General features: G+C 40.1%; 1 protein-coding gene across 3 annotated transcripts in view; it reads left to right on the top strand.

Moving 5' to 3' along the window:
- The window catches only part of ptprfa (protein tyrosine phosphatase receptor type Fa), a 243,935-nt gene that overhangs the window by 98,465 nt on the left and 126,238 nt on the right, over positions 1 to 19,232 (top strand). Inside the window, exons 1-2 of one of the 3 annotated variants that reach the window (XM_044043824.1) lie at positions 11,011 to 11,195; positions 17,701 to 17,718. In XM_044043824.1, the coding sequence (XP_043899759.1) occupies positions 11,042 to 11,195; positions 17,701 to 17,718 (172 nt within the window). In that variant the 5' untranslated portion in view covers positions 11,011 to 11,041. Of the gene's footprint in view, positions 1 to 11,006; positions 11,196 to 17,700; positions 17,719 to 19,232 lie in introns of those variants that run through there. The other 2 variants (XM_044043825.1, XM_044043823.1) reach the window with 2 other exon arrangements.

Raw genomic sequence — 19,232 nt, 5'->3', positions numbered from 1 at the left:
AGAAATAGCCCCAGGTGTAGTTAGAAGAAGCCTCTATTCATGTTAGCATGCTAACTTCAGTAGAAGCAACCTAGCATGCTAACCACTTAGCTAGTCTGTCTCTCAGTCTCGGAGAGTAGTATTAGTAGTAGTAGTAGTATTTGTAATATCATGTCTACACACAGAAATGGCTAAAACTCTTTGCATAACCTATGCACACGCAACCTTGCATGCTAACCACTTAGCGAGTCCATCTCTCAATCTCAGAGTTAGTGTTTATAGTTTCATGTCTTGTACACACAGTAGTGGCTAATTCTCTAAAATAAGTGGGGGGGTTTCAAAAGGACAGTGTAATCTGAATAATGTAAATTTCATGAGTGATCTTGAATTATGTCCTCCAGATCAAACTTCATTTTTTTTGTTGAAAATGTGTTTAAGGTTAAGCTAACTTTATTGACACCCGAGGGGAATTTTTTTAATTATACAAATTTATGGAACAAAAGTGTTGGCAAAGCATTGTTTTCTCTCTGTTCTGACTTTGCACGCACACAAAGTGATATCAGTCTATTTCATGTAATTCATGACGGGGATGCGTATAGAAGCAAACAAGCAGACATGAAACAGTATAGCTTGTCTGCTTGCACCATATTGTTCCATGTACAAAGTATTCCCTCGCAGCCACACTCACAGTCTGGGAAAGTCCTGAGTGTAAATGATCCTCGTCTGCCAACGTCAGGCGACAGAGAAGCCCGACTGTCTGCACCCGGGCTGCAAAAGTTCATCAGGGGAATTCTCCTTCAACTGACTCATCCCAGACTGCAAAACAGCGACATCAACAGGCAAAGTAATGAAATGACAGCATTGATCCAAGGCAGGGGTCAACAAGTACAACCAACCTTATATAGTGGATTAAAACTTGAGACTAATTTATGAACTCATCATCATCACTTCACACAATACAAACATACAGAAGACAGGCCTTGGGGGTAGGACAACAGGGACATAGTAAGGAGTGGACAAAATGAATAAATAAGGTTAGTAAAATTGACCCCAGAGATGACCACATTTAGTAAAAATATCTTTAATGACCATTTTAGAGTGAGATGTGGAGAATAGAATGTCAATTCTCTCAATAAACTATATTCCCCTCCTGCTTTTATGGTATTTGTTATTTTATGGATATTTATCCTCAAAACATTGACTATTCATTAGAGCAGCAGTGTATTTTTCCCCCAAACCAAACATGTTAATTGTCGGTTAATTGTCAGAAACTCAAAATGTATTTTTTTTCAGTTGTCATTTTTTTTGTCTAGATAAGTGATTAATAAGTTAAAAACATCTGCCGGACCAGATATTAACAATGGCGGGCCAGTTTTGGCCCATGAGCCGCCTGTTGCTAACCAGTGATCTAAGGCGTCAGGTCATAGCAACATGCTGTAAATGTACGTCCTTTTCTTTCCTGTTTTTTTGGGAAACGTTTGACAAATGTTAGCAACTTGTTGTCATACGCTATGGGAACTTTAGTTTACATTTACTTTAGAAACTTGGGTTTGTTGCCTTTTTTAAACTTTACCTTTAAAAATGTAAACCATTTTCTTTTTCAACTGCTGTTTAAAATTACATTAAGAATGAAAAATAAATGTACAAACTGGGTTCATCTTCAGTTTCATGGCTGGATTTGGACCCACTGTTGTGTTGTTTTTAGATATTTTTAGGAAAATGGGAAGAAAAGAAAAGTGAGTTTCCATATAAAAAAGTTTTCGGAGGCATTGGTAAATGTATAGTTTGGTTTTCTCTCTGGCAGGAGACGTCATCACAATAAAAATTCTGTATTTTTGCAGCGTTGCGAGAAAACAAATAGACAATAGTGAATACATTGTTTTGAAAAAATGTCCCGTACATTTTTCTCGACCAGTCAACGGAGCGCAGAATATCCGCTCGTCATTTAAATGAGGGAGTTAGGAAACAGACAAACATTTGGGTGCTGTGGGACACATGCAGATGATCGGTGTCCCCCCGTTAGATCATTGTTCTCTCCCCACGTCCTCTTTTTATTGCTTTTACTTCCACAACAACCCGGATGAATGGTGCCTCTATTATCCATCCTCTCCATAATCCATATCACTGCGTGTGAACGTTTTCTCACATAATTTAAGCCCCCGAGATTGAAACACACATACTTTTTTAAAGTAGTCCTGGCGTGCTGCAGTTTTAAATTTAGCTCCCCTCTTGAATTATGTCCCCCTTGTCTCTCTGAAAAGAAGTTATTTCATTGCTTTGAGTTTTATTTGTGCTCTTTTGAATTGAGTCACATCCAGGAAATGTTGTATTTTTTAATTTGTGCGGTCACGGTTTGAGACGACAAGCACACAGCACAGTTTGGAAAAATTGAAAGAGAAGTTGCACGTCAAAGTCAACGTGTGGTTATTGCGGTAATTTCACTCGTGCTGTTGCAGGAAGCCGGCGAATCATCAGCTTCTTTGTTGCCACAGAGGAGAGAGTTGGAAAAACACCTGCACATAATTTCCTTATTTATTGTTTTTTGCCTGTTTTGGACATTGAGACATTGAGACGTTTTTTTAAATGTTTTATACTGCTCCCATTTCAAAGTGAACACGCAAAATTTGGCGTTCGTGTACAACTGCAGTGTTTTTCTTCGTTTTAAATTGTTAATACACTATTTGAACATGCAGTAAATTGTAAATAACTGCCTCACCGGACATTTTCTGTCATTTTAAAGTTAAATTAAGCGTACAGAAAAAGTCCAGGTGGACATTGTGAGGCTTAGGTGTTAGAGGGTTAAATCTTTTTCTGGGTTGTATCACTCATGGACGGCAGGAGAATCCAGAGCAGAATTACACATTTATCAGTGAAAACAGAGTCATGTAGATGTGGCCTATCCCACCCCGCCCACTGCAGTGATCATGTCACGCTCAAATAAAGCTCAGCCCTCCCTGTGGTGATGCAATATCATTGTTTTTTTGCTCCATTGTTGTGTGTCTCTCTCCAGAGACGAGATGCAAAAAGGAACAGGCTCTTTTAAAGATTGTTCCAATAAAATAAACATATGTTGAGAGATGTCACCGCTCAGCTGGGTCCACTCTCTTATTATGTCTCCTTTCAATGGTAATGAATTGCAGCTATTGGTTATTTATACTGTAAGTGGTTGGTACATAATTTATGGCTCACTTTTCAGAGACTTACAAGAACAAGAGTTCATAAGAGTCGTGACGATCCGTTGCTAAAAAATGTAAAAAAAAAGCACAGAAACGAACGCTTCGTGCGGCGCGAGGAAAACGCATGTGTGTGTGTGTGTGTGTTTATATATATAATCCCAGCTGCTCTGAGGCCCATGATTTATTAATCACAGCCTTATTAGTTCACAGCATGAGGACAGGGAGCCAAACACACACGCACACACACACACACACGGACACACACACACACAGAGACACACTGACTTCTCTTGGATGTAGGAAAATCTCTGTTGTCAACCACAAGTATACAGTATCATACATCTGCAGATTACAGTGTGTGTGTGTAAACTGCATTTATGTTTGTAGATGTGGAGAAAAATTTGGATTTTTGTGACCTGATGCAGGAAGTAATCTCTAATCTCTTAATCTAAGATGCTGTCCATGTTCATTGTAAATTACCTCGTTGTGGAAGAAATGAAGGCCTATCTAATATGTTATTGTACCATGTCTTGTCTTGTTGTATGTCTTGTATTGTCTTGTTGTATGTCTTGTTGCGTGTCTTGTCTTGTTGCATGTCTTGTCTTGTTGCGTGTCTTGTCTTGTTGCGTGTCTTGTCTTGTCTTAGTCTTGTTGTCTTGTTATGTCTTGTATTTGTATGTGTCTTGTCTTGCATGTCTTGTCTTGTTGTCTAGTGTCTTGTCTTGTCTTAGTCTTGATCGTGTCTTGTCTTTTGTGTGTCTTGTCTTAGTCTTGTTAAGTGTCTTGTCTTGTCTTAGTCTTGTTATGTCTTGTCTTTTGTGTGTCTTGTCTTAGTCTTGCTGCGTGTCTTGTCTTAGTCTTGTTGTGTCTTGTCTTGTTGTGTGTCTTAGTCTTGTTGCATGTCTTGTCTTGTTGCATGCCTTGTCTTGTATTGTTTTTGTTAGTGTCTTGTCTTATTGCATGTCTTTTCTTGTTGCATGTCTTGTCTTAGTCTTGTCTTGTTGCATGTCTTGTTATGTCTTGTCTTGTTGCATGTCTTGTCTTAGTCTTGTTAGTGTCTTTTCTTGTTGCATGTCTTGTTGTTGTGTCTTGTCTTAGTCTTGTTCTGTCTTGTCTTGTTGTGTGTCTTGTCTTAGTCTTGTTCGTGTCTTGTCTTGTTTAGTTGTGTGTCTTGTCTTGCTTTAGTCTTGTTGTGTGTCTTGTCTTGTTTTAGTCTTGTTGTGTGTCTTGTCTTAGTCTTGTTGCGTGTCTTGTCTTGTTTAGTTGTCTGTCTTGTCTTGTTTTAGTCTTGTTGTGTGTCTTGTCTTGTCTTAGTTATTATCTTATCTTGTCTTCGTCTTGTTATTGTCTTAGTCTTGTTATCTTGTCATCTTTGTCTTGTTATTGTCTTCTTGCATATCTTGTCTTGTCTTCTTGTCTTGTCTTGTGTCTTATCTTGTCTTGCATGTCTTGTCTTGTCTTACGTGTCTTGTCTTGTCTTAGTCTTGTTGCGTGTCTTGTCTTGTCTTAGTCTTGTTGCGTGTCTTGTCTTGTCTTAGTCTTGTTGCGTGTCTTGTCGCATCATAACACACCGTATCTAATCGTCTCGTGTCCTGTGATGTTACATCTTGCATCCATTTGTGTCTATAATTAATGGTTTCACATCTACTGTGTGATGTCGTTTTGTATCGCATCACATCTGCAGTGTCTTGTGTTGCCTCACATCTTATCGACAGTCTTGTGTCGTATCTCGTCTCGTCTTATCTTTTCTTTGGACTCTTACACTATGACTGTAAATATGTAAAACTATCCAGAGGAGAGAGCAGCGTGAGCGACAAACTTGTGCTCAGTGCTTTTTTTTTTCAAACTCACAAAAGTACAAAAATTCACATCTTCTTTATTTAAACACTTGAATGCACCACCTTTGTTTCAGCATCACTGCAGTTTGTTTCCCTCTCCTCAGCAGGGACACAACACAGCTCCGGATGCGTTCATTTTAAGTTTAACTTCATTCAAAGTGTAAATTGAAAATGCAGTTCAGTCAGTAATAGAGCAGAGGACGGCCCTCTCAATGAAAACCCTCTGTGGATTTGATATAAGACGCCTTTTTAAGGCAAAAATATTTCTGGACAGCAAATCCACTCCCTCAGCTGAGTCAAGTGAATTACCCAAGCACTGTGTGAAGAGACTGAGCTGAATATTAGAGGTTTTCTGAGGTGAAGCTTCATGATGGACTGTCAAACCGAACAAAAATCAGACTTAAAGGCTTAGAACTTTGAATAAAGAGTAATTTTTTTTATTACAGGCTCAACAGTGACACTTTGTACGAGTACAGAAATATTCTACTCAAGTAAAAGTATCACTATTTTGACAACATTTGACTTAAGTACAAGTAAAAGTACTTAATTAATGCCAATTCACCTGTCCTCATCATTCATTCACCTGTCATCATTATTCATTCACCTGTCCTTATCATTCATTCACCTGTCCTCATCATTCATTCACCTGTCCTTATCATTCATCCACCTGTCATCATCATTCATTCACCTGTCCTCATCATTCATTCACCTGTCCTTATCATTCATTCACCTGTCCTCATCATTCATTCACCTGTCCTCATCATTCATTCACCTGTCCTTATCGTTCATTCACCTGCCCTCATCATTCATTCACCTGTCCTAATCAATCGTTCACCTGTCCTCATCATTCATTCACCTGTCCTTATCATTCACCTGTCCTCATTTTTTCCTGCCAAAGTATTTTACTCAGTAACGGAAGTCATTTAAAATGTAGTTAAAGTACAGCACTTCCAAAAAAACATACTTAAGTAAAAGTAAAACTACACCTTTTATAAATTACTTTGGAACGTACAAGTACATAAAAACCTACTCAATTACACTAATGCGAGTAAATTTAATGAAGTGACTTTGATGGTTGTTGGTTCCAGACGGGCTGAAACTGCGTGACTGAGTGACTTGGATTTTCTCATACAACCATCCAGAGTTGGTTATAACCTCGGTTCTCAAACTGCGGTACCTGTACCACCAGTGTTACGCTGGTGGTACTTGGAGGAAAATCAGAAATATTCTTCTACTGCATAAACCAGGGACAGTTTCTATCTGTTTATCTAGTTTTGATCTAGTCCATATATGCTTTTGTACACTGTTTAGATTTGTTTTAATCACTTCTTATTCATTCACATTTTTCTATATTTTGTAAATGTTTGCATTGGAAAACCTGCACTTTTAATTTTGCTGTGTCACAATGGCAACAAAAATTTTGAATTTGACATTTTATTTGAATTTGAGCTTTTAGTGTGTAGAAAAAGAAACAAATGATCTTAATCTAATTTCACTATACCAGAGTGAGAAGTACTATATGTGAGGAAGAGGAGGATGATGAGAGAATAAATCTGCCTCCGTAGCTGACTATGCTCAATCTATTTAAACCACTGTATTTTAACGTTGTTACTTCTTAGAACTCAATATTTTCTCAGTATAGAGTTAGAACATTGAGCAGAAGTTGTTTGGGTAAAAACAGCCTGTTAACGACTCGACGGTAGAAAAGCAACAGTAATTCCACTCCAGAGTACAAACAAGGTTTGAAGACTGTGTTTAAGTGCAAACCTTGAAGCACATTGGCTATTGTCTCTCTTAAAGCACCTAATAAAGTGGCTGGTGAGTGTATTCTCACTATAACCTGGTTGTGTCGTGCAGCTGCTCTCAGGTTTGAATTCCCCGCAGGGACGAATCACGGGCTGGGTTACTGTGTGAGACCTGATAAAAGGACGAGACAGAGCGGGACGAGTGACAGGAGTGGACAGAGTGGACATCACACCCCTTACACCTGACAGCCAGTCAGACAACTGTCCCTTTGTCCTCGTTGTGTTTGCACACAGTGTCTGATAACCAGTGTCTCATGGTAGTCCCTCCCCTCTCAGGTGAACGTGTGAGGCTTTCATGTGCTCCACCTGCAGAGATCACGCATGCAGATCAGGTGTCTCTGGGAGGAGGACGGATTCTTACAAGCATAAGCAGCATGTCACGGAACACGTCAAAAAGTTCTCCGGAGTGGGAACGTGTCACCCGAGACAACGTGGAGGTGATAGGTCACATGTTTTCTTTCTCTCTGGGAGACTGTGATTCACATGCAGGCTGCACGAGATCAGTGACTGTCTTCTATATCTATATGGTGCTCTTCTATTTTACAGTTCTAGCACGACTCAACTCTGTTTTTTTTGCTTTTCCATTAGTGACAGTACCTGGTACTTTGTACTTTTTTTAGTAGCTGCTCCGGTGAGCAGAGTCCAACACAAGAATGAAAGCGAACAATGTCAGACTGCAGATCAGATCCTGAAAACATGCGTTAATCTCCAATATTTAGCAAAGGAAATGTCTAAAAGTTTTCCCAACGTTAGTTTTTGGTTGCCCATTTGTTTCCGAGAGCATTACTTCATGGGGCTCTTTTGGAGATATCTTCTGCTCAGATACATCACACGAGTTGTGAGTTACTCGTGTGATTATTCGTCATAAATGCCAACTTTTTGCGTCTTCATCTCAAGCAACAACTTGGGAACGTTGTTGCAAAAAAACATAACCACAGAAGAACTTTTCAGTGTTTGGTTCCCTCAGTGTTTAGGGAAGTTTAGGCTCCTACCTAACCCCGGGAGAAATTAGTTTGGTTGTAACTAACCTTAGGAGAACCTTAGGGAAACCTTTATGTTCAAGCACTACTTGACTCTACTCACTTTGGTCACTTCATTGTACAGATGTGAAAATATGCTGATATTAATTCTTAAACTCGATCAATCGTCCGGCCGTATCTTATTTGAGAGCGTAGAGCTCGTCCTCTTCCCTCATATATAATATATATATTTTTTCCCCGAGTAAGAAAGTTTCTCATCCGTGACCCGAACAATCGCTGAAGAAACTATGAATTCTGCTCTTGATCCAGAAGGAGAATGTCCACTCATCACTTCACAATCTTAAGCTCAGCCACAGCAGGGTTATACAGCGGGGACAAAGATCTGAATCAATGAGCAATTCCACCTCTGAATGGGTCAAAAGAAATTGAATTTAACTTCCAAAGCGGACCAGTGAAAGTTCCTGCTCAGAATTCCTCACATACGTGCTGTCGCTGAGACGACCGGGCTAAAATTCCTCCATACGTCAAAGACTCACTGAGGATTATTGTCGTCGCCAAGGGTACGACCAGCTATTAGTTTTGAAGGCAATTACTTTTTCACATGGGTGATTCGGGTTTTTGAATAACTTTACTCTCGTTAAATTAATGATCCTCTGAGAAGTGCCGTTTGTGTTTACACGGGATGTATTTTATTAAAAGAAGCTGAACAAGCTGAAACTTTCACATGTGACAAATGGTCCCTGCAGCTCGAGACAAGTTAAATTCAAGACTTTTAAAGATATTAAAGTATACACACCAATGTTGTCAGAAGATCTGTTGCTTCTGTTGCCAGTTTTGGAGAAGAAGGTGGAGATTTGTGCGAGTTGGAAACACTTCCTTCACCTCTGGTCAGGTCTCAATCTGGCAAAATCTTGGTTAAATAGACAATTTTCAATATATATTCCATATATCCTTCAGAATAAAACGATCACATTTAAGCATTATCTTTAAAAAGATAATGCTGAGTGGGACATAAACTTTTCACAACACTGTACCGGGCCTGATGATGTTTATCCTGAAGTCTTTAAGAGTGATGGATGAAATCAAGAGCTTAATCAAATCCTCGTTAAGAGTAAGTTCCCGAGTGATTCTATGTTGATCGTGAACGTTGCTGCAGTCTGTGTCAGACCACATTTGGAACGTCATGCATTCATTGTGTTTCCCTGTGGTCATTGTTGGTAATTACAAGTGATCACAGTCATTTGTTGGGAACTTTGAGAAGTCAATATTTGCTCAGGTCGTCACAAGTTTGTTAAACACTGCAATGCAGCGAAAACCTAAGACTTGTGATTACTCTGCTACTGCCTGTTAGTATTCATTCATGATTTGTATTGTTGGTTTATAATTCACAGCTGTCTGAAAGAAAGTGGGAACTTCTAAACAAGTTCTTGGCATAGTATGTTGGTGTAAGGAGGGAAAAGATCAGTAGCAGAGTCAAATCAAGTCAAATGTATTTATAATAAAGCTCAACATCACAAGCACACTTTGCCTCAAAGGACTTTACAATGTGTCCAACAAGTGACCACCGATCTTCAGACCCTCACATGGAGTGAGGACAAACACAATGGTAGAAACCTCAGGAAGATCCAGAGAGGAGGGATTCCTCTTCCAGGAAGATCTACAGAGGAGAGATCCTCTTCCAGGAAGATCTACAGAGGAGGGATTCCTCTTTTAGGAAGATCCACAGAAGACAGAGATTCCTCTTCCAGGAAGATCTATGGATTAAGGATCCTTGTTCTGGGAAGATCTACAGAGAAGGGATTCCTCTTCCGGGGAGATCTACAGAGGATTGAGCCCTCTTGGAAGATCTACAGACGAGGGATTCCTCTTCCAGTAAGATCCATAGAAGAGAGATTCCTCTTCCAGGAAGATCTACAGAGGGGATATCCCTCTTCCAGGAAGATCTAAAGAAGAGAGATTCCTCTTCCAAGAAGATCTACAGAAGAGAGATTCCTCTGCCAGGAAGATCTACAGAGGATGGATCCCTCTTTTAGGAAGATCTACAGAGGATGGATCCCTCTTCCAGGAAGATTTAAAGAAGAGAGATTCCTCTCCCAGGAAGATCTACAGAGGAAGGATCCCTCTTTTAGGAAGGTCTAAAGAAGAGAGATTCCTCTCCCAGGAAGATCTACAGAGGATTAATCCCTCTTTTAGGAAGATCCAGAGAAGACAGAGATCCGCGAGTTAGCCAAGAACAGTTATACATAAATGATCGTATGAGAGATACATCTGCCTCTTGTGGAATATCTGTCGCTGAATTTAGCAAACGTTGGTTACTCAGAAATATTTGAGAACCACTGCATTGTAGCAACTTGTGTTCATTTTAATGATTACTTCATAATTAACAGCTGTAAGAAAGATACTGGGAACCCTCCAAGTATGTTTTTATTAGGACTGGGAATCACAGGGTTTTTCATGATACGATACGCGATACATGGTCAACGATACCCATTATATCACAATACATTGATTCTGTCATAATCAATAGATTACTAGACAATTGTATAGTGATACATCGCAATGTGAGACCAATGTGTCTAACTGAAGAAAACGAAAAACATTTAAGTGAAAAGTTAAAAGTGCAGGATTTAACATAGCTTTCTCCTCCGACATCCCACTGTAAACTTATCAATATTTGCCCTGGTGTATTGATTATAGTATTGTACGACAATATATCACTAAATTTATGGTTGAATGGTTCAGGCTGTGTCTGTGTTCAATACACTGTGCATATAAATACTTTGTTGTAGTAGTTTTTTTACACCTGATCTGTGTCCTCGCCTGTTCGTTGTGACAGATTCAGGCTGCGTTGTTGCTCCACAGCAGGGGCCAGAGGTGTGGAAGAGGATTTTTCACTGCATGATTTTTATTATTTCTCACCCCTAATTTGTGGCAGAACGTGGCGTTTGACCGGAGTAAGCGTTAGATTACTCGAGCATGGTTTGGGATTTCGCTCTCTGTCACAATACATTTCACTCGGGGTGAAATTGCATCGCTCCTCGCTCTCATTCACACGCATCCATGACGGGAAAATTCCATTGAAGGATTAGTCATGCAGTAGCCCGGCAACATTTACATTACAGCTGGAGTTTTCACTATAAGGTGGGATTTCACTCGCTGTGGGATGAGCAGGGAAAATCTCACACCATGCACAGGCTTTTAAAAAACATCTGTTTCTCTCTGTCACAGAGGACCAGATCTCTCACGGTTTCCCCACCATCGACATGGGGCCTCAGCTCAAGGTCGTGGAGAGAACGCGCACTGCGACGATGCTGTGTGCGGCCAGCGGGAACCCCGACCCGGAGATCTACTGGTTCAAAGACTTCCTGCCCGTGGACATCAGCAGCAGCAACGGGCGAATAAAACAACTACGTTCTGGTAAAAAGATGATCATCTAACCTTAACCCTAACTTTACAGGTGGTGATTTTAACACGGTCATAAATATTTTACTCAAAAAAGAAAAACTTTTATGGAATTATTTCTATAGTATTTTATATATATAATTATTTATATATATATATATATTTCTATAGTAATCACTAATTAATAGTTTGGTTTATACTTTTTATACTATTTTAAGTTATTTATTTAAACATTTAATTGTTATTTGAATCCCTTTGAATGTTTTTATTTTTATGCATACAGTGCTTTACAAATGTATTAGATCACCATCCTAAGCCACAGCTGCCCTAAATTAACCACATTGGTAATAATCACATGTTTTTTAATGGTTATTAAACCGGTGTGTAGAAACGACCAATAAGATGGTATTACCATAATATCTCCTCCATTTTAAAGGATCATTACCATACTATTGGTGCGTTCCAGTTGTAGTCAGAAGTTGGAATTTCCAACTTGATGGGGGGTGTTCCTCCGACTGCAAAACCAGAACTCCATTAAACAGTAAAAACACGCTGCTACTTTGACTGTTAGTTGCACTTCTGTCTTGTTTGTGGAGGTGACGCCGCGCTCAGTTCTGACCTCTGACGTAAATGGAAAGCAACCATATTTCCATGCGTTGTCTCATGGAGCAAAATACATCAGTAAACATCACGCGGTAGAGTTGAATAATTAGTGGAGCAGCACCTGTGTGTGAGTATTGTCACGTCAACAGTGTGAACCTGTCGGCTGAATGAACGAGCTTCACACGACCTGTCAGCAACACACTCTCACTTTCTGCGAGGAAAACAGAAATTACATTACATTTACATTACATGTCACTTAGCAGACGCTTTTATCCAAAGCGACTTACAATGGAATTGAGTACAATCAGCGAGGGGTGGAATCGAACTTGCGACCACTGCGACAATGATGTTTTTTTGCACATAGGGTACCGGTCTTAACCACTGAGCCACTGAAATGTTTTTTTTCCCTCATTGCCAACGAAAAAAAGAATAAAAACAACCTGCAAGCTACTCCACAGAGCTGGAACGGCTGTCTGGGGCCACAACATTGTTACCAACCATTGCAACAAGAGGAGGGAGAGGCAGATTGTGCCACCGCCGAGGGCCCGGGGCCCCTCCTGTGTCCCTCCTGTGTCCCTCCGTTCACAGACACAGGGACAGCCTCTGAAATATCACCTGCTTTGAAGTCCACTCTAAAGGTTTTTTTTCCCTCTCCCCAAGATACACTGTGGGCCTTAGGTGAGGACAAACATGCCACGTATTATTATCCCAACACAGTGGCAATTTGTTTCAATTTGGCTCACAGGGCCGTGTCGTCATGTGCAGTCCCATAGCAACCGAGCCAGGAGAAAAAAATCAAATAAATAAAAAATAAAACTGTGCCACACAAGTGAAACCTATCGCTGTGTGTGAGGTCGCTTGATTTGTTCCACTAGAGTTCATTAGATTGCTCATGAATTAGTTAGACCCATTAAATGAGTATGATTCATTAGGAAACGCTAATAGCTTCCATTTTTCAATTGAGACCTTTGTTCAAGAGGAGGAGGAAATGTGTCCTCTTTCTTTCTCCCGAGAACCTGCAACACCAACGTCGTCCAGGAGAAAGAAAATAGCCAACAATCGTAGGATCCGTGATACAAATGGATGTTCATTAAATGCGTGTCATTGAATTTGTCACAGCAGGAGCACAAGTACTGGGAGACGTCCTGTTTTCATGACTGTGGACAAAGGTGGATTTCATTTGAAAGGATTCTTGCTCCAGTGATGACGTCAAATCCATCAGCCGCACTTCAGAAGTAATGATTCTGATCCAAAGAGCAAATTTAGAGGACAAATATTTCAATTTTCTCTTTTTCAATATCCTTTATTTTGATTCTAATATTTAGAGAAGATTTTGAGATTCAGAACTAAATTGATGGAAATAAAATAGAGTGAAAGGAATCACTTTATGGAACAAAAAACCCAAAGAATCCAAATCACATATTACCTTTAAAACTCATTACATTACATTTATAGTAAGCATTTACAAAAGAGGAATAAGCTACATAGAAGAAGTCTTAGAAAGAACTAAACTCGATTGGAATAGTGGACTGGAGAGAGTGCCGAGGTGGATCCAAGTGCAGAAGGAGGAGTTAGGGTAAGTGCGAGGACAGGAGAAACTCTTGGAAGAGCTGGGTTTTTAAGAGCTTCTTGAAGACAGACAGGGACCTCCTGTTCTTGGTAGCGCTCTGTAGGTCATTCCACCAGCGTGGACGACAATCCTTGGAACAACGGAGTAGTTGAGGAGTAACATGAGCCTTTAGCAGACCATGTGGGTGGGAGCAGACCCATGAAACACTTTGTAGGCTAACATCAGTGATTTGAATGTGGTAGCCAGTGGATAATTTTTCTTCCCTGTGGCAGTTCCACGCTTCCGTAGCAAACAGATCTGGATCCTGTTCATGCGAAACATTACATAATGATGATGTCTGGTGTCCAGTCAAAGGTCACGTCTTTCCTCAACCCTCAGATTGTATCGCAGGATCTTCTCTAAGACAAACAAACACCAGATCCTCAGGAAAACACAGGACGGAAAGCTGATAGAGATCTGTGAAATCAATAAGCTGTTGCTTTATTTCCATGGGACGACAAACAAACTGAAGAAGAGCTGGACGAAGCTGCAGCGTCAGAATAAATCCAGGTCAGGTCGAGCCACTCTTCAATAATGCTCTGAAATTCATCGTCTCCCACAGAGACACAACCCCCTCCAGTCCAGACATTGTGAAAATATAATAAACTCCTATTATTTTTCACAATGAACCCTGAAATCTGCTGACAGATCTCAGTCCTGGACGTGGTCCTCTGAAAGCTGCTGATGTCTCCTTCCTCGCACCTCAGTCGGGGACACACAGCTTCCGGGGAAACTCCTCCCCCTCTCTGCTGTCCCTCACCACCTCATCAGACCGGTCTTTGTCTTCCCGTCGACTCGGGAGTTGACTCATGGTTTATGATGCAGATTCCTGGCGTGTGCATCATAACTGACCTGCTCTGCCTCAGTGGCCTCACTCACTAATGACGGTTTACACCAGGGAGGAAATGATTCTGGTGACTAACTGGAATTAATCGTACCGGGGACGAGGCATTAATCACTTTTAAATTGCTGTTTGTAATATTTCAAACCACACGGGCTGTGATTTTAATGAAGTGTCTTGACAGTTTTTTTTTAAGGATGATAGCTGGTGATCTTCCGTTTTTTTTCCTTATGCAAATTTAAACTTAACTGTAGCTATAATTTTCTGCAAACCACAGATTTGTGTGAGCTCATGTTTCTTATTAACACATCCACAGATGCTCGCATCACTGTGATGGTGCTTTAACCACTTTATTTGGGGACGATAATAATAATGATCATTTTCTGATAATAAATGTGGTGAGAGTTTTGGCCAACGCTGTCAACTGATTACAGAATTTAATTGCAATTATTTCCGCATGATGGTCCATAGTTAACTCGCGATTAATCACAAAATGAGTCACACGTTTTTTTTGTTTTTTTTCATTTCTCTTAAATGCATCTTAAAGAGATCTATACGTTTTTAACCCTTTCATTAACATGGGAGTGGAAAAATATGCTTGCTTTATTTCCAAATGATGATAAATACTGTCCAGAATAAAAGTCAAAGGTTCTACAGGCTCAAAACACAACACATATACACAATTAGTGGTGTTGAAAGTGATTAGCGATAACGTGTTATTATCACTTTAACTTTCCCCTCATATTATCGATATCGTCTGTGTAATAAAAAGCATGTCAGGGTCACGACGATAAAACACACCTGGATGTTGCAACATTTGGTTTTGATTTGGTCAAAAAACTGTGGTCTGCTTCTCGTTTCTTTGTTTTTTTTATACTCGCCACCACCAGCCCTTGAAAAGACAACTCTTGCCTCAAATACTCAACACTTACATCACTGTACACATGTTGATCTGGCCACAATTTGTCAAAAACATCACATTTGGCCTTTGTTTTTTTGCATGTACAAATGCAACACTGCTCGTGGTTTGCAGAAAAAGTCAAAGATAGCAACTTTTTTTACTAGCGGCATATTCTGTCTCCACGTGTTAATGTGCTTTCTGTTCACTTTCAAAGTGCTCAAGATGCTTTTAGATCAGATATGAGAAAAAAAAGCTCATTGTGTGATCTGTGTGAAAAACACCTGCTGCTGATTGATGCTCACATCACCTGGCATCATTACCCTTCAGTTTACATCGTTCTATACTCCTTTTATTTCCCAAAAACAGAATCTGCAGCCTTAATATAAAAAAACTGCATAAATGAAACTGCAGATTATATTAAGATCCTATAGGTTTATGATACGGCCGCCAGATTGGATGGTTTCAGGGTTTTCTGTCAGACAGCTCTGCACACTGTTGCTTTATGGAGGGAAAATCAGTCAAGAAGAATAAATACATAAATGTAATCCGGCTGCAATTGCTTTTCCTTCATTTACTGCTACAAATGACTTGTATATAAATGTAAATTGCAGGTGACGAGGTTGTCGATGTGGATTGGTCTGACCATTAGCTCAAACTGCTAAATATTCACATAACACACTCCAGCAAATGTAGCACTTTATTACCATTTATTGGCAAATGTATTTGGACTTTTAACTTAGATTCCTTTGAAATAAGACACTGGAGAGACATTTACGCATGTCAGACATAACCACCGAAGACACACCTTTGCTATTACCACAGACCTGATGTTTATTTGTACTTCATTACGGTTTAATCTAGAGAGAAAGACAGCTGTTCACGTCCAATAAATTCCATAATGAATGAGGGAAACCTGGGCGGAGAAGATTATCCCGAGTTAACAGTGGGATAACGGTGGAGAAAACTACGTTAAGAGAAGCTCCATCTATGTTCAATACATATAGACGTTATTGTTCTCTATGTTGTGAATAAATAGAGAAAATCTTTTCACATATGTTTTGTTTCCTTCAGTAAGACAGATATCATGATGTAGTGGATGTTCAAGGCTAAAATATAGCTCAATTAAATCCTGTTTTGTCATATTTATGCATAAAACAATGCAACAAATACACTTCCTGGTCTCATAGCAAAAGAAAAGATCTCATACACAAGCTAAAGTTCCTAAATTTTCAGGTTAACGTAGAGGAAAATTAAAATTGCGGTGAATTACAGCACTTTTCCATGATACAGTTCTAGCTCTACTCGGCTCTTCTTGACTCAGTTTAGTATCAGTCGCGTCGTTTTTTCCGTAAATATTGTATCTCCTCAACGTGGGCGGAGTCATCCTAGCACGGCTGCGTGTAACTCCCGTGACGTGGTTTTGTATGCGACACAAACATGTAACTTGTAAAGCAGCTGTTTTGGGCGTAAGTGAATCATTAGAACCAGTCGATGAAAAGGATTTGTTCACTGAATCGTTTAGTTCTTTAGTTCACAGACTCCCTGAACTTAAATACCACTGAACATGGTGGTGATTCGGCTCACGCTCACCGATTGCTAAACACACCAGACTCCTCTGTTAAATGTTGACATTTTACACGTCACATGTTGGTATCGGCTCAGCTCGCTTGGAACCTAGGCAAAAAAAAGTACCAGTTATGAGGTAAAAAAGCAAAAACTGTGTCGTGGAAAAGTGTCGGTTCTTTTTTTACAGCACATGAGCACGGCTGGGAAAGCGCTGGCACACAAATAATGACCCAAATGAAACGATGACTGTTATAAAAATACATCTGTAGTATATGCTAAATTTAGCTGCAGCTCGTTCTCCTGCAGTGAAGCAGCAACGTCACAGTGCATTTTCAGGGCGTGGGCGACGGTTTCCTTGGATTGCATCAGAGTGAGAGGAGGCAGCTTGTGTTTGTCTCCTGTGAGACTGATCTGACGCGCTCCAGTCCAGCCAGCAGTCACCGCGTGTTCCGTTCACCAGGAGAAAAAAGTTTTTTTTCCAAGACAAAACAAGGCCTTTGGGTTAAAACCCAAACAGGCCTATTGTTGGTGAATTAGGGCCCAAGTGCTCGATAGCCAGGTGTTGTCAGTTAAACAGCAGGTGTGGGGAATAAGAAGCTTTATGAGCAGCTCCGTGCAGCAAATAAGCAGGTGTGTAAAACAAGTAAACACCATGTGAGAGTAAATAACGGGATGCACAAATGATAGAGAGCAGCTGTAGTAACATCACTGAGGCAGCTTGTGGGGGAAATATAAAAGTAAATGAACGAAAATCAACGATACAGTTTTGGTTTCAAGTAATCATTATACTCTCACAGCTAACACGTTGAACTATTTAGCATCAAGTAATGAGTTTTTGGAAACAGGGTGAGAATATCAGTCACTGATGTGTGGGGTTTTTGTTCCCTCCACTTGTTCTCCTGCCAGTCTTGTCTTGATCTGTTTTACTGTTTTTCTGCCTCTTTCTATCTGTACTAATGGTTTATCTTTAATGTTATTTGCATTCAAATTACCTCACCAGGTGGTACACCGATCAGAGGTAAGAATGCTGGGTACAAATAAAAATGTCCATCCTCCTCCTCCTCCTCCTCACTGTTCCTCACCTGTCCTTCATCACCTTCATTCTCTTCCTCCCACCGTCACCTCGACATCTCTCCATGTTCCGAACACTTTCTCTGCCTTCAGCATGTCGCCTTTCGCTGCTGTGGACTCTAAACAGACGTGTGTGCACTTCACAATAATAATATAAATGAATATAAGGTTAAAATAATGAAATGAGACTTCTCTGCCAGCGTTATGGCTCTTGAAAATGAGATGGTTCTTCTGAAGGGGTTTTATCCTCTTGAAAATACATTTTCAAATAACAAGCAGAGGATTAGCAGTTGACAGGATTTAATTTAAAACCAGAACAGTAAATTTAATTCAAAAAGTAGCTCATTTGGGTGTGTTTATATCAAAATGGTGGAACAGCACTGTCTTCTTTTGTTAACTTCCTGGCTGTGTCTGCCGTTAGCTTTCTCCTTTCACATTTATTTATGCAACAAACAGCCTAATCTCACATTTGGAGACTCTTCTCCACCTCCTAACCTGCCACAAACTCATTAATCTCCCTCGTGGCGACAGATTTTCTAAGGCCGAGACCAATAACTAGCTTAGCAATACCACAGCTAGCCAGGTGTCTGTTAGCCTGCTAGCCAAAAACAGTGCAAATACTATTTTTTGTGCAGAGATAAACAGTAAAAAAATATAAAGTGACACATTAACAAACATGGGCTAATTTTCTGTCGCCGTTTGCCACCGCAAACTCTTTAAATGACAAAAACTGGACAACAACAACATCAAATTTTAGTCTGAATGTCAACAGACATTTTTGATAGGTTAGATATGAGCCTGTCTGGAGCTTAACTTGGCATTTTGAAGGTATTGTCGCCTTGGTCTGAGAAAATAAAAGCTGCATTATCGCTCAGTGAAATTCAGTTATTATCTTACGTGACAGTTGAAATGTATTGGTTACAGGTTTAAAAACAAATATTACAGCAGCGGAACCAAATGGGGCACTTGCACAGCCGCCTTGTGTTAGCACAGGTGTTACTGATCACATTAACGATGGCTCTGCTCAGTTCACGTAGGTCAGGACGGTGTGTGACACCCTGAAACGTAAGGTATGTCCACATGTAGCCAGGTATCTTTTTTTTTGCGTTTCATCCACATGAAAACAGAACAAATTAATTACCTCTGAAAACTCAATCAAGAAAAGCCCAAGTCATTCATGTAATTCATTGTTTTTGAGCTAGCGTGGCTCTATGCTTATCATTAGACTGCCGCCTATTGGTTCGGCATGATATTTATTGAGGTTCATGTAGATGAATATGACGTGGTGTGGTCCCCTGTTGCTCTTCAAAGCGGAGGTGGTAAAATATTAGTTTCCATGTGTGGACATGACCTGTGGAAGCTCCATGGAACTCATTAATTTGATAAATGGCACCTGTGATTTTCCTAATGTGACTTGTCAGAAGTGCTGCTGTGCAAAAAGTCCATTGAAGTCCACGTGTG

The sequence above is a fragment of the Solea senegalensis genome, linkage group LG14 (genome assembly GCF_019176455.1).
Source record: "Solea senegalensis isolate Sse05_10M linkage group LG14, IFAPA_SoseM_1, whole genome shotgun sequence".
Lineage (NCBI taxonomy): Eukaryota > Metazoa > Chordata > Actinopteri > Pleuronectiformes > Soleidae > Solea > Solea senegalensis.
This window is presented reverse-complemented; position numbering and strand designations above follow the sequence as displayed.